The sequence below is a fragment of the Streptopelia decaocto genome (assembly GCF_964273445.1).
Source record: "Streptopelia decaocto genome assembly, chromosome: 1".
Lineage (NCBI taxonomy): Eukaryota > Metazoa > Chordata > Aves > Columbiformes > Columbidae > Streptopelia > Streptopelia decaocto.
This window is the reverse complement of record NC_138663.1, coordinates 136680181-136696134: the sequence shown is the minus strand read 5'-3', so window position 1 is coordinate 136696134 and position 15954 is coordinate 136680181. Positions and strand designations below refer to the sequence as shown.

Sequence of the window (15954 nt, the reverse complement as noted above, 5' to 3'; positions counted from 1 at the left end):
AGGGAGAAGACTACAGACCTCTCTAATATATTTTATTGTTCGATTCTGTTCCTGGTGTCTGTCATGCCTTGCCTTAGAATAAGGCAGATTCTCTAAGAGTTTAAGTGTGTCAGCAGTAAAGATATGTCACAGATAAAAGGCCTGTTGCTAGTCAAGCCCAATAAAAGGCTAGCTCACTCCGGAGCAACATGCTGCCTATATTCAAGCCTACCTCCTGTCACTGATGAAAATACTGCATGTGCTCCTACCTTCAGAAGTGCCAGTCCAGAAAAAACTCTTCTGGCTAACATGCGACTCCTTCAAAAAGCTGTTACATACTTCACAAAAGATTTCACACATCTACGGGCTAGAATTTGTGCAGAATACAAGGGCTTCTGTGCTGCACTTGGCTTTGCAATAGTGCCTGCCTCACACCCCTAGATTACCATGCTTCTTGCTTCTGCTACCTGCATGTATATGATCACGTCCCCTGTGTATTCCCCTCCCAAATCACCACATCAGGTGGGACAAACAGCCAATAATGGCAACGAGTAACTCTTGCGAAAAATGCAAGCAAGGAGCTAACTGAACCAAATCCAGACCTTGCATCAGCAGTTACAGTTCTTAGTTCAATACAGGCTGTTTACTTTGGCCCACCCTGATCTGGTGTCTTTCCTAGTCAACGCTCCAGCAGTTTCATGTGTCATGTGAAATATGCTCCTGTATAAAGTATTTTAAGGCAAAGCCTCCCTCCTAAGGCATACTGGTTCAGGTCCCAACACTTGCCAGCTGCCTTGATTCTTTGTTTTTGTATATTCACCAAAATACTAATTAAAAAGAAGTGGAAGTGATTTTTTTTTCGTGATCAAATTGTGTATTTGGGAAGGGGAATTGATAAAGGTTTGTACCTGGGCCGTCTGTGGCAATGCGAAGGCAGGGTTTAAAGTCCTGGAACCCTGTCCTGAAGATCAGAGGGCAAAGCACCATTATGCATGGTGCTACAGAAACTCTGTAGCTGAACAGTCCCTTGCCAGGGTGCTGGAGGACAGAAAGAGGCAGCTATGAGGGTGAATAGCTTGGGGAAGAAATGGGTCCCGGCAACACAGAAGGGCTTTTCTGTGTGAGCGTGCCTTCAGAAAGGAAAATCCCCATAGATCAGCCACTCCTCTGGTTCAGTGGGATGGTGACTGTCTCGGAGACCCTCGACTCAGAAATTTTCATAACTAAATTAGTCTTCAGAACATTTTTGTGAGACTCAAGGCATGGATAGACTATGCAGACTGTGTGTTTTAGTGGTCTTGATTTGTTTTTGAAATGGGGGAGGGGGAGTTTGGTGGTAGGGCTTTTGTGTGTGTGTATGTTGCTCAAAGCTACAGTAATACCTAAATCTAAAGAAATCTAAAGAGAATCAGTGTCTGCCTAAGTTAGGCAGCAATAGCAAAGACTGGGTTCCCTGCCACTTGCCATGCTGCTTGCTGCTTGCAAATCCCTGCCAACAGTAACAGCAGACAGGAGAGAAATGGGGGAGGAAAGACAGTGCAGGCACACAGCCTCTGTCCTTGCCTGGCCAAACCCCTCCAAAAACTCCCCTGTCATGGCAGCCTTCATGGATAGCTGCACCCCTTCAGAAAGATCTCTTGCTCAAGTCATGTCTGAAACAACTGGCTGTGGGACTTTCCAGAGACTAGCAAGGCCTTCTGTATATGGATGTGGCTGGAGTTGTGGCCTGAAGAAAACTTTAGGACCACAGAAGTAAGTAATTTCAAATATTATTTTCTTTCTCTGGTCTTTTGCTTCAGACCCAGAGGTCTCTTCCTTCTTGCTGTATCTAAATGTGGTGTGATTGTAGCACTGTGCTCAATATAGGGAAAAAAGTTGCAGGAACTGAGACTTCTTTGAAGAGACTATTGCAGTATTAACTGCTCCAACCAGTTGCAAATTATAACATTGACCTATTGCATAAATGGCAACTGAAACCAATTAAGCTTGGGTTTTTCAAATTTTCTTTCAGCTTCTTAAGCCTGTCCCTCATGTTGCAGTTTATGGTTTATGTTTTAAAAAAATAAAAGGTGTAATGGACAAGTGATCCAGGCAATGGTAGATCTATGCAGAAGTGCCAAGCATGTCACAATGCAACCAGAAAAACCCAGCTTTATCCACCTGAACTAAAGAGGAAGAAGACTGAACTGAGGGCAGAATGATGTTGAGCAGGCTCATTAAAAATCCTGCACAGCTTTTTCTGGTTTTTCAGCTTCTGAAGGTTGATTCCAATCTCTGCAAGTTCCCTACCTGGGATGCCAGAGGAGGGTGAGGAAGCGATAGAGACCATGGCAGGAATAGTGGTGAATGGGTTTATGTGTTGGATGAGGCTTTTAAAGAAATCCTGGTCATTCTCAGCTATTTGGATTGCTGGCTGAAGGGTATGGATGTATGTGGCATTCAGAGCAGGGTATATGCACAGATGAAGAAAAGAATTCTCCAGGTAGAAACTGTGTTGTTTGTTTGCAGATTCACTCTGTGTATTTCTTCTCCGTAGGTGTGAATATTCACAGCTCTCTCCTGGCAAAAAAAATAATGTTTCAACTCTCCCACAGAGTTACCAACTACATTTTTAGATTATTAATTTATTTTAAAATTCCCAGCTCTGAGAAATTAGAGTCTTGCTGAGAAACAGCCTCTGCTCATACTTGACAGAGCAGCACAGTCTCCAAGCCAACAAGAATCCCAAACCCTCAGTTGCTCCTCTCCCATATACACACAAACATAACCTGATGTCTTTCACATCATTGAATGTTTGTGGCTGACAGTACTGAAGATCTCTGTTCCTTCAGGCAATGGGGCAATGTGGGGCTGCCTTTGTGTATTTTGTGCCTTGCTCCTATTTTTCCAGCAGACTTTCCTACCCCTTCTTCCTTTCCCCTCATTTGTTGTTATTCTTCTTCATGAGATCTCTTTGCACAGACTTTCTCAGTCCCTGTTTCTCCTTACCTTGCTGGTTCATGTACCACATACAATGCCCACTATGTGCTGTGCTTGTATCTGACTACCCACCTCACTGTGAAAACCAGCACCAGGCTGTCAGTGGTGTTTGCTGTCCTCTGACTCAGAAGATTTATTCCCCATCCTGTTCACTGCCCGGGCATCTTAAGTTTTTCACATTCCTTACAACAGGGACCCATGCCAATAAAATGTTCATTGGGACCAAGTATGACCTAAAACTAGCTCATAAATGAAGCCTCCTTTTTCCACCCTTTGGCAGCCCTGCCCTCTGTGGCAACTGGAGAAAGCCTCTGCAACGTGTGGTATGCTGGGAACCTCCTGCAAGGACTCTCCCTGTCATCTCAGGCATCTATCTTTAGGAGATCTGGCTGCATGAGGAGTTGAGGATGACTGCTGAGGGTTTATCCTCAACAGGAAAAAAAAGGTGAGGGTGTGTCTGACTGTGTTAGCTTGCATGCAAGGTGAAATTCCAGCATAGGCAAGGTCATCTTGCAGTTCTTGCACATTCACTAGTTCAGATAAACTCTGCAAGTGAGCCAAGTGATGGGCAGTGAGCTGCTCTGGATACCCAGGGCTGTTACTGACTGCGAGTCAATACAGAACTGAAAACCTTCACTCTGTCTATTTTTTCGCAAAGTAACGCTCACCTTTAGCAGGTTACTGTGGCTGGCACAGGGCTGGAGAAGTTAAAACCAAGCCACTTCAAATAATCCCTGCAAATAACCAGCTTAGTCTTTTTACATCTCCACTGTCTGACCCTTGGTGTTTAAAGCAAATTAAAAGCAAATTATCTCACAATAAAACAAAAAGAAAATAAAAGAAAAGAGTAAAGCAATTTGTGAGCACCTGTTTTCTTCTGATCTTTTTCTTGACTCTTATGAAGAAGGAGGGAAAGAAGTTACCTGATATTTTTCAGATTGGTTACTATGGCTGGGTTTTGTTGTGTCTTGCTTGGCTTGGTGTTTGGTTTGGGTTTTTTTGCTTGTTTTTATTTGGCTTGGAGTTTTGTTTGGTTTTGTTTTCATTTCTGTTTTGTCTTTTTCCTTTTCAGGTTTTACTTATCTAGACACTTTCCATGTTTAATAATCATCTTGTGTGTTATTTTCCTTTCTCCAGTGCTGGTTGTTCCCATGTTCTTGTTCCTTGTAGTTCATTTTTAAGCAGCTACTAAGTCTTCTTTGAAGTCATTTCCTCTCACTGAATTCAAATCTCTCCTGGTCTTTTCAGATAAGGGATTTAAATGACAGATATGTGCTCACTGTAGCAGGTGTGCCATAGAAGAAAGCACGTCCAGTTTTAAGATTGATCTGGACCCAAAGTGCATGACATGATTCCTATGAATTTTCTGTTTGCAAAATGCAGTTCATCTCACACTGCAGTTTGCAAACAAGGCATGAGAAAATAGCTACCATTTTTATTATGGAGTGAACCAAATGTTCTTGTTTTAGCACTCATGCTCTAGCTAACAGGGGCACCAGGACTTGGCCGGGTCTGAGCTTCGCAGCTCTGAGTCATTTCTAAACCTTAACTCTGAAACTGTTCATCCTTTACCCTTGCAGTGAGACATGTGCTCTGAAAAGTTTATTCTGCTCAGATGGAAAATGAACTCAGAGGTCTTACTGCCTTTCTCCATCTTGGCCATTATGATCCTGTTCTTTTTGCTCCTGTCAATGCCTTGTGCCAGTTTGGCCTAAATATCCCCCACCGGGCTAAATTTCCTTCCATGCACTGCGTGCCTTCCCTTTGCTGCCTGTTGACGTTTAGCTCCATCCAGTGGGACGCCAACTAGACATGTCCTGTGTCCCACAGCTGCTGGACTTCTATGTTACAAGGAGGATACATGAGATACTGGTATCAACTGCCCTTTGGCGCTGGATTGAATTTCCTGGTCAACAGCTAGTTTGGGAACTTGCTTAATCCTGGTTTTGGCTTAGCTGACAGTATCCAAGATGTCATAGCTGGTGCTTCCAATACAACCTACACAGATCCTTGTCCTCAGTCAGACTTTCAAACTCATAGTGATGGGAAAAGCAGGCAAAAGGAATTGGCTGAAATTGTCTTCAAGCACTTCCAAGTGTTTAGGCACCCTGATCTAGATCACAGTGCTGAGTGGAGCACAACCAAGTCTGCAGCGTGCCTTTTGCTTGATTTCCATAACCATGGGAATGCTGGGGAACAGCGTGAGATTTTCCTCTTGCCTTATGGCCAACTCACTGCTACACTCTGTGGCACAAAGAATACAAAAATACTTTTCTCATACTGCACTAATAATTGGCAATGACTAACAACAATTACAGAGGTCAACAGACACGGTTTTCTCTCCTACTTTGTGTGCCGGTTGCCATGGTTGTGCAGGAAGCACAACACAGGCATTTTCCTAAAGGGAAATTGAAGTCATGAAGGAGGTAGGAAAGGGAGTAAAGCCCTGAATTCAGCTGCTGAATAGGAAAAACCTAAGGATTCATCTGTTTTTTAGGGAGAACAAAGAGGAGACTGAACTGCAGGTATGCCCAATGAGGCTACAACCACAAGAACCCCCTCTCTTTTTTCCCCCCAAGGATGGAATAACGAACAGATGATAATAATATTCACTTCCATGCTACAGCTCAGAGATTAGATCAGTGAGGGCACTGCAAGAATCTAGAGAACCAGGAAACTTAATAATTTTTTAAGTTCTTACTTGTCCTTTACAAATCAACAGAAGTGCATGCACATAGCACCAAAGGCGTTATAATAAATTCTCTTGTTCCAGCTGGGCTTCCCCTCTACAAGCATTGGGATCCCAAAGTATTTCTGTACTCTGCTCTGCATTGTTCTACATCATCACAGGCAAGGCAGAGTTCTGCAGGAGACATGCTAAATGGGAGGATGTGGTTGTGCATCACTGAAACTTCAGCCTGGAAGAATTAAAAATTGTAAGAAATTACAATATCCCTTGGAAATTTTAAAGTGTTTCAGATAATGGTAATTCTACAGAAGTCTCCAAGCCCCACTTCATTTTCAGAGCTGCAGAGCAGCTGCAGCCCTCATAACCTGCCATCAGAAAAGTGTGTGATCAGGCCCTGAACTTCATCCCCATAGTCAAAACCCAGACAAACACTGTGTGGTGCCCCATCCACCTACACAGTAACAGAAAGGCTCGAACTCCATGTCAGATGAACACAAATGCATTTTCAACATATTCATAAACCAAATCCAGGAAAAATAAAATGCTTTAAAACATCACTAGGGCACAGGTCTGTTTTTATAAAAACTCCAGTTTAATCTCATGGCTGAGATCTGGCAAAACTTTTTTTTTTTTTGTGGCTGGTTTTTGTTTTGTTTTGTTTGTTTTGTTTTTGTTTTCTTTTTTCTTTTAAGCAATAAGGCACAAAAGCAGGCAAGTCCACACAGAGAACGAAGCTTAACAAAAATACAATCCATCAGAGCTAGCAGAAGTAATCACAAACCAAGGCCAGTATGATGGGGACAGTTCTTTTCACAGTCTCTGACTTCCAGCCCTTCCCTTGACCTGGTAGCAAAAAGTATTTCAAAGGGGACCAGTGCCTACAAGAACAAGATCTAAGGTCTGGGCTGCTGCATGGAGCCCTCAGGAAGCACTTGTCTCCTGTCATCCTTCCTTTCCTGGGCTGTTAATGTCCTGCTCCATCTCCAGTTGAACTCAGTGGCAAGCTTTCCATTCCTTGCTTGGAGCAGAATTAGTTATCCCCAAGCCTTTACATTGATCAGGAGCAAGCAAAAGATGAAACAAATTGGAATCAGCTACAGCTTCTCCCCCACCCCTAGAGATTTATTTTTTCTTCTTCTAGAGATGGAGAACAGTAAAAGGGACAACTGAAAAATGTGGACATGCCTGAAAGGTAATATATGCTCCAGTAAATTGTTTGCATTTTCAAAGATTTCAAAGGGGAGAAGCTAGTGGTGGAAAGCTAAATCAGTCCTTGCACTGTGGTCTCCCAGAGGACATGTCCTCTCCCAGGACATGATCAGCCTTAGGAAGGCAGATTCAGGGCTTCTGGCCACCACAGATTAGCCAGAATTCAGTAGCTTCTCCTCTGTGGGCAAAAAGCCACTTGATCTCACACCCTTGGTGCTACAAACATTGCAGCAGAAAACAGTTCCATGCATCAGCCCAAGTTTCACAGACGTGCAGGATTCTATTTAGGCAATTCCTTCATTTTAATTACATTTCCTTTTTAATATATTTATATAGAAAGTTCTTTTATATATATATATATAAATTTAACACAATATTCACCACTACAGGCATTTCAGAATTCTTAAAGAAAGAAAAAAGACTTTGATTGCACCATTTGAACTCTGGATGAGGGAAAATGTCTCAGAGCTTAATTGATCCTCTCTAATACAGACCTAAGTTCCTCTGAAGTTCCAAAGGTTAAAAAAAGAAGTGCTTCAGTCTTTCTGAAGTGATAGCATGGGGTGGACAGCCCAGATGAATGTGGTTTATTAGGTAAAATACAATCTTAATTTCTGTTCACTTTCCCATCAGTAAGGCAGCTCCCACATGAGCTAACATTATCCATGTCCCTCCTTTCTGTCAGAGGATTCCCATCTTCGCCAGCCCAACAATTTCACTCTCAGCTACACTTAACAGAAGCTGCACAAACATCCTGACTACATGGGAAGAATAAGTGAAATTTAGTCACTTGTTTCCCATTTGTAAAAGTCCACAAGGAACACATGCTGGTGATACCACATCATGATTGAGACTGGGGCAATTTGCAAACTTGGCAATGGCCTTTACACTCTTCATAGTCTCAGGAGAACCAAAACATATTGCAGGGTCCCTGAGATGATCCTTGCACAGCTGCAAATGATGTGACAGTCTATTTAGAAAGGTCCTTTCCATAATGTCAAGAACAACTGATTTATCTCTCCTGTACACAAAACTTCAAATTCTGGGCCAGACCTATCTCCCATTAATCTTATCTACCCCTCTCTATGACGCTTCACAGAAAAAAATCTGCTACTGCAGGGTGACAGAGGACAACCTAATGGCTCTGAAGCAAAGATGACATCAGGTCTGACGCTGAAGCTGACCTCAGGAATGGCTTAGTAAAGTTGCATCTCATGAAGTTCCAAACACTTAGCCAGCACCACTTGATGGGAGATGGCTTCTGTCTTCTGGCTCTGACCAACTATCATGCTCTGGTCCTTGAGGAGACTGCAACTGTCAGTATCAACATGGATCCGTCATCAAGCACTACAGACTCTGCAGAAGTCTGAGTCTAGAGTTGGGAATGGTGACACCTGTGCAGTGGTGCACCGTGAAAATAAACAAGTTCTCTTAACTCTGCAGAATCTGAGGCTTTATCTCAGCGCTCTTCATCCAAGCCCACTTGTGACTATAGAGCTACAGTGATGTGACTGCATTAAGCCCACTTCACGAGGCTCTCAGAAGTTTGATGCCTCAACTGAAGGCTGGAGATTGAATTGCAGATAGAGATGGGATTGAGCTACAAAAGAGAGACGTCATTACAGAATCTCTGCTTAATTAAGATTCAGGAGCTGGATCTGAGTTCAAATTCTGAAACACCCTTGAAACGTACAGTCTGGATACAGATTTTAGTGGAGGCTGTTCTTTAATATTAAGTAAAGACTTCTAATAATTTTCTCTTGCAGGAGTTTCACCACTTAGGCCAAAAGCGCTATTACTTACAGGAAAGCTGTTAAAAGCTGAGACAGTGTATTATATACAAATTGCCAGACCTCATTTCTTGTTCATAGATCAGCTTATATGAGAATAAGGAGGGGAAAAAAAAATAGTTTCAAGGTGCCCAGGTTTCATCACATTTTCTTTTTCTTCTGATACATTATTTTGTGAGCTTCACTGGCTCCATTCCAGATGCTTTGGCAGTCATAACTTCTAGGAACTGAGAGAATATAAATCCCTGTCCAAAATAAACTATTTTGTTGACACCAAAAAGGCCTGGGCATCATTTCCACAACTTTTACTTTCTCTAAAGCCTTACCATAATACCTCATATCGCACCTTCCCAAGTCATTCAACATTAACCAAGCCATGGTGGTTAAAAGCTTTCCCACGAGGCAGTAAAAAAAGCATTTGGGTGCCATGTAAATGCAGCACAGAGCTGCACTAATCATGAGGAGAATGGAGGACTGGCAACTCCCTTGTTTTAATGGGAGGCTGCACAGGCATCTCATGGTCTGGGAGGAGGATAATACAATTTTCACAAAGCTGAGTATTCTGGACCTGTCGTCCACAGCTTGCCCAAGTAAAGCATAGGCTGGCATCTGTGAGAGAACATGGACCCAAACAAGAACTCCAGGCTCTCGTCTGGTTTAATATGACACTAATTAAGTGACACAATCAGTACAGATCAGAAGCTCGTGGGTTGAGTTTGCTAACAATTTGAAAATGCCAGTACTTCAGAAAAAAAAAGCCCTAAACATACATCCATTGGGAAATTCTGGTTGGCCCTCATTGTGGCGGCTATAGCACTTCCTACCAGATACACAGTTACTGCCCAAAATGTTCATTTGAGGGTCTACAGACTCAGACATCTCCATGAACACTATTACAGGGACAAAGTTCTGGCAGCAACACCTGTGTTCCAGTCTCCTCCATAGTCACTAGTGACACAAACTGCAGAGACAGCATGGGCTGTACCTGAATTTGCGATTGCCCACGTTGAGATGGGCAATAGATGAGCCTCTGTTGAACACGGAGTTAGAGGCTTTATAAAGGAAGCTTTAATTCTATTCCTGTGACAGCTGTTGCTTATATGAACGCGTATTTGCCTGTAATAACAACAGCCCTTCAGGAGAGAGTTTAATTCACTTCAAATCCCCCTCTCAGGATACCGTTCATGATCTGTTCTGCAGTCCCACAAATCATCCTTTTTACCATACTCTCAGTCAATCTGAAAGCACTGAGGGCCGGGGAGGTGACAAACAGCCATGCTCTCAAAGAAATAGTGTAAAATCACAAGGAGAGCAAGTATAAAGGAAGAAGAAGCACCTGGGGACATGCCACACAGTGGCAATGAAAGACCAAGGGTCAAAGATAGGTCAGTCAGGGTGCAAGGGGGCAATAGCCCAAGGACATGCAGATCAGAAATTCCTCTTGCTTTTCTCTGCTGTTGGCAGTGTGGGAGACAGCTGGAGATAGTTGCAGAGGTGTCATCTGGCTTTAAGCAATGATGAAAATGGTTGATACCGGCCTTTGTTATGACCGTATATTTGCTTTCATTGGTACCAGCCTGAGAAGTCTCTACCGCTGGACACCCAGCTGCACACTCATCCCCCAGCCACACAGATCTTGTCTGCTCAAGGAAGGTGTGGCTGAGAGCAAAAAAACTCATGAGCAGGACTTGGAAGATTGAAAGAACAACTGGGCGTTTCCTGTCCAGCTGCTTTCAGTCGAGCCCTTGCACACACTGGAAAGAGCACATCTTCAATGCAAGGACAGAGCTGGAGGCAGCGCCTTCAGGTTGTATGTTTGTCACTGGAACATCCTTGGGTGTCTCACACCCTGTGTGATTTGCTCATGCCAGCTTTACCTTTCTCTTGAGTTACCACCAGCCTTCTGCACTGTTTATTTACACCGTCTAAATCAGACAACCACAGTCCTTCACTGGTGGCTGGGAAACAATGGAAGGAGGTCCCAAACATCTGGACTTACCTCCTTAGCAGATGTGCCCCTGCACCCTGGGCTGCAACACTTTGGAACGGTGTTTCCTCTCAGCCCTGTTTTCTAATTATACTGAGAATTATTTTTACTTTTTTTTCATAGGGAAGATGAGGCTTTCACAGGGTTTGTTAGACAATATGTATGAGGAAATGTAAGTTACCTGGGACTGGCTTATAAAAAAAAGCAGACAGTGAGGGACTAGGCAGGGGTGAGAAAGGGAAGGAAAAGCAAAACAAAAAGACTATGACCCTCCATAGCAAAATGCTTTGCAAGAAACCATGAAGGATTCAGGTCTATCTTGCACAAAATAGTTATAACAACAGCAAAATGGCAACAGAGTTGGTCTTTGACACTCCCATCCCATCCACCACGGAAAAGGAATATGAGAAGCAGTTGCTAGTCAATCTGCCTCCCACTTCGTCCATCCAGAATCACAGAGCGCCTCTGGGGCTGGTAAAAGCAGCTGGTAGAGGTCTCCAGCCTCTGGCCATTCTTGGGGATGGTCATTTTGTTCCGCAGCGTCACCCCCTCGGGCGTTGTCCGCGAAATCTCAGACAGATCACCACAAATGGGGCTCAAAGAGGTGGTCTGAGTGGGGCTCCTAATGGGTGATAACAACACCCTGGAGTCTGCTGAAGAGGAGGGGTGGTCCATAATGGGGAAAGGGGGACTGAAGAGAATCAGACTCTGGGGCCTCCCGGGCCTAGATCTATAGGAAGGCTTGGAGAACCCCGATGGCCTCTCCATCTTTGAGGACTGTGGGTTATCTCCAGCTGTCTCCCCCTCAGAAGTGCGCTTTCGGCGCAGAACAGAGGCATCCAGAGCAGGATAATGACTGGACTGAGGTTGCTCCAGTGGAGAGCCAAGGCTGCTGTGCCAAGGACAGGCTGAGTCCTTCTGAGCTGGGTCACTGTTTTCTTTCTCTGCTTTGGCTTTTTTCTCTGTCAGCGGGCTCTTGGGGGCCTCCAAGTGACTCCATGCCCCTCTTTGAGTCTGCCTGGTGGTCTGCTTAGTTTCTGCTTCCTTCTTCTCAGCTGGTGGAGCCACATTCTGAGCCTGCAGGGGCTGGGGGATCTGGGTGTACTGAATCTTGGGGGGTATCACAGGCACTGCTCTTGCCTGGCACATCTTAATCATGAAGGAGGTCCTGACTGCCGACACACTGACAGGGGCAGAGTTACGGCGGCCAGTGGTGGCATGGGCCACTGCCAGGTAATCCAAGTCTAGATCCACATGGGCATTGAAATGAGATGCCCATGGGATGCCTTTACTGGCAGCAGGGCAAGCAGTTGGTAGGGATGGGACAGAATCGCTGCTTTTTACTTCCTTCTGCCCACACAGGAGGTTCCCGGGAGCAGAGGGTATGGACAGGCTCTCGAATGTGAAGAAATCTGGGGCTGGAAGGAGTGAATCCAAGTTGAGGGACGAAGGCCTGGTCTTCACTTTACGAGGTGTTTCTTCACTTTTACTACTCAGTTGTGCCTCAGTGGCAGAGCGTGATGCTTTGGTAATGGTCTCTCCTCCCAAGGCAGTGTCCTGAGACATGGATAACTCCTCCTTTGTTTTCTTCACCTTTGAAGAGCTGCCTGGGCTATTTTGGTATGGTAAAGACAGCTCAGGCTTTGAGTTCCAAGGGTTTTCTTTGCTCACATCCACTTTCTTTTCCTCTAGAAAAGGGATTCTAGAGGGTCCTTTTTCAGCTCGTGCTTGGTCCCTGCTGAGGGGGTATCTCAGGTCCTCAAGTTTTGAAGGTTCTTCTGGAGGATTTATGCCATTATCATCTTGCTTAGCATTGCCCAGACTAGAGGGAGAAATGGGTTGTGTTTTGGGCAGCTCACAAGTCACTGGCAGAATGTCACTGCATGGTTGCTGGTGGTCACTGGCATCTAAGAAAGAGAATGGGATAGTCCACAAACTCATTACTGTGTCTTTACTGTCCAGGGAGAGGCTGCGACTGAATCTTGGTCTAAGAGAAAGGCCTGTCTCTGCTCTCTGTCTCTGTGGCTGAAACTCCTCTATCATCTTCTCCTGTACGTCCTTAAAAGTAGGGGAGTGGAGTGGGCTTGTAACCCACTGGTGATCCTCCCATGGCTCCACAAGTTCTAAGCTCTGCACATTATCTGTCCAGGTATCCTCATCTTCCTGGTCACCAGCATCATGGGTTCTGCTAACAGCATTGCCCTCCTTCAGCTCCTGGATTCCAGCTCCACTTGGCACCTTGGAGGAGAATGTGTCCCTTTCATCAGCAGTCATTATCTCAGGCTTCCCTCTCTGAGTCTGGACTCTAGTAAGACCATCCTTTTCCTTCTGCAGCTGGAAAGTGCTGTCTTTTTCTCTCCCTAACTCTGGACATGCTCCTTTGGAAAATCCATCACTTGGGGCAACCTCACTAAATTCTGATTGACTATGAAGCTTCCAGTTCAGGGGAGGAGTGAGACATTCACTCCTGCTGTCGACCACAGGGTGGTGGTTCTTCGAAGTGGCTGTGCCAGTCGGAAGAGTACCCAGTTTGGGTAGGACTGAAGCACAGCTCTGCTGTGCATCCACATCAGACTGGCAATTGTGGAGGCTGTCTTGTCGTTCCGTGCCAGTGGCACAAAATAAAGGCACCTGAGTTGTCATTTGTGGTGTTCTGCTTGCGGATTTCTGCTCAGACAGTGTTGGGCTCTGCCCTCTATCAGAGGAAGAAGTATCTGTTTGTACTGAAGAAGAGGATTCAGAAATTAGGCCCCTCTTGGGGAGCAAGAGCTCCTCTTCAGGTTCGATAATTTTCAGTTCCTGCTGTATCTCTGGCCACAGTGGTTCTAGAAGGGTATTTGTAGGGTCCTCTTGAGTCTGAAAAACATAAGAAATGCCATGATCCAGCAACTCACAACTTAACAGTAAATACCCCCCCATTTTCCTCAAACAGCCCTCTTAGAATAGACAGGCTCCTGGATGAGCGTGCTCATGAGTACAGAAACACAGACACTGCTACAAGTTCAAGGAAGGAAATAATTCTATAAACAAGTGAGTTTATGGAAGAGAAGATCCAAGGTGCAGCCAAAATGAGTCCTGGACAGATGTACTGAAAGAGTGAAGTGAATGAGTAGCTGGAATGTCTCAGCCTGTTTCTCAGCTCTTCCCATTCAGACTCACTTGGCCTCGCCAGAGGATCTGCATTCCCTAATTGCACACAAACTGGAATGAATAATCTATTCAATGAGCTATGCCAACAGATCTTTAAATAGCTGTCCAGAGATGAGTATCGCTGTAAGAAACTTTGTGAAAAAGCTCTGCTAGAGATACAGAGGATAAAAAACTAATAATTAAAAAAAATTAAAAAATAATAGAAAAAAGCAACTGTGTAGAGAATGGAAGAAAAAAAAGGACTGCTCAGGCTGCCCAGGACAAATGGGACAGCAAAAATAGAAGGAGAATTCAGAGGCCATGGGTCAAAATGCTCAGACATCCGGACAGTCTCACATCTGGGGAGTCTCAGAGCAGACAGATTGCACTGACTGCAATCGTATAGTTGCAGGAAAAGAAGACCAAAAGGGGACAGTAGGTAGTCATGTAAAGGTAAATCACCATATGTTGATGTGGACAGAAATGAAATCAGCCTATGGTCAATTCTTGACCCCACTTAGCCTAGGTCATAGACTGAGTTTTTGTGACTATGGACACACAATGAAATTTTAAACAACCAGTCACCACCATTACATTGTCCCCCATCTCTTTTCTCATGCCTTCTTTCTTACCACATCTCTTAAGCGTGATCCTTCTTCTGTCCTGGCTGTCTTGATCTCCTGTTGGCCACAGCTGCTTTCTGAGGAGATATCATTCATCTTGAGCTGTACTTTCTCTGCCTTGTCTGTAAGGATTGGTCCTGTATGAACCTCTGAGGCTGGTGTTTGTTCCAAGGTGGGACTCTGCTCTGAGGACTGCTGGGGTCTGCTGGTGCTGCTTGTGCAGCTACTTTGCGCACATAACGTCTCCTGATTTTCCACTGCTGGCTGTGGAGTTTCTAAGGACTCAGGTTTCCTGGCTGCCATCAGCTCCTCAGGGTGAGAGCCTGGATCAGAAACACAAATGAACAATGTAACTACTTATGACTGAAAATATGGTGCTGTTTCAATCCGAAGTCAACTAACAAAGCTAAAGAGCTCCCTCCGGGCGCAACAGGATGTTCTCAGGAGGCCACCCACCTCCCCAGCCTCATTACTGAAATGAGCGCCAACCTGACCTGCTACTGTCAACACCCACCCTCCTACAGCTTGGTCTCTTTCCTGCCACATGAACAGCCTGGAGCAATCTCCATGCCAACGAGCTGCAGGGCACCTCCATTAGCCCAACAGAGGCTCCATGTCCCACTCCTTAACACACTTTTACCTCTGGATGCTGCCGCTAGTGGAGTGGGCCCTGGCTGTTTCTCCTTCCTCTCTGGTGCCTGCTCTGTCCTTGTGTGGGTCCCGGCTTCCAGGGCAGAGGGGCTTGTGCTCTCGGACACCAGGGAAGAGAGCTCCTCAAGGCTGGAGAGGGAAAGCTTCTCCTTGGCGGGCACACGGCAGGGAGTGCTGTTGGTGCTGATGACCGCGGATACCCGCAGGGGGACAGAGACAGCGAAAGGCTCTGAGATGTTCAGGGCTTTCCTCTGGTGACGAGGGGAGGCCTCCAAGGGGAAGAGGCTGCTTGGGAAGCCTGACTTGGCTGTTTCGGAGGTGTAGAACATGCGGCCGCCTTTGGAGGAAGTCTGCTCATTTTCAGCATCCTCTCCTGCCCGGAAGACCTTCAGCTGCTCGGGGGGTGACTTTGCCTGTGGTGTCCTGGGAGGACCTTTCTCTCCACCCAGCTCTGAGCTTCCTTTGGCCCCCATGGCAGATCCTTCCCGCTCCCACTCGTTCTCCTTGCTGAGGTCGTATGAGCTGCCCGTGCCTCCCGTCCGTATCTTCATCACAGGAACAAAAAAACCTCCAGTAGTCACTGCCCGTTTGAATCTGCTCTTCTCATCCTCCCCTAGAGATGAGAAGACAGGAACAAGTTAGCGAGAAGCAAAGAAGTAGCAAACAACCTTCCTCTGTGAAGAGCCTGTATCAATCCCTCCAGGGATGAGTCCTGCCCTGGTGAACACCCACATTTCCCCAGGGAGATGGGGACAGCAGGCACTGAAGACCTTCCAGGCTCCAGCCCTGGGGCCTCTATCAAGCTGGGCAGGTAGGGCTGGATAGGATTCCTTCCAGTGGAAATTACCTAAGACTTTTATTAGAGGCCCTTCTCAATCAGATGCAGCCAAGTCTGGGGCTAGAGTGCATTGCCCACAA

The 15954-nt window shown here is 45.5% G+C and overlaps 1 protein-coding gene across 2 annotated transcripts in view; it reads right to left on the bottom strand.

The window, feature by feature from the left end:
• Positions 1 to 6218: 6218 nt before the first annotated feature.
• ARHGAP31 (Rho GTPase activating protein 31) overlaps positions 6219 to 15954 on the bottom strand; it is a 60928-nt gene continuing 51192 nt past the window's right edge. For both annotated transcript variants that reach the window (XM_082052427.1, XM_082052428.1), the window contains exons 10-12: positions 15026 to 15649; positions 14395 to 14708; positions 6219 to 13489 (exon numbers count right to left, since the gene is read on the bottom strand). In XM_082052427.1, the coding sequence (XP_081908553.1) occupies positions 11051 to 13489; positions 14395 to 14708; positions 15026 to 15649 (3377 nt within the window). In that variant the 3' untranslated portion in view covers positions 6219 to 11050. The remainder of the gene's footprint in view (positions 13490 to 14394; positions 14709 to 15025; positions 15650 to 15954) is intronic.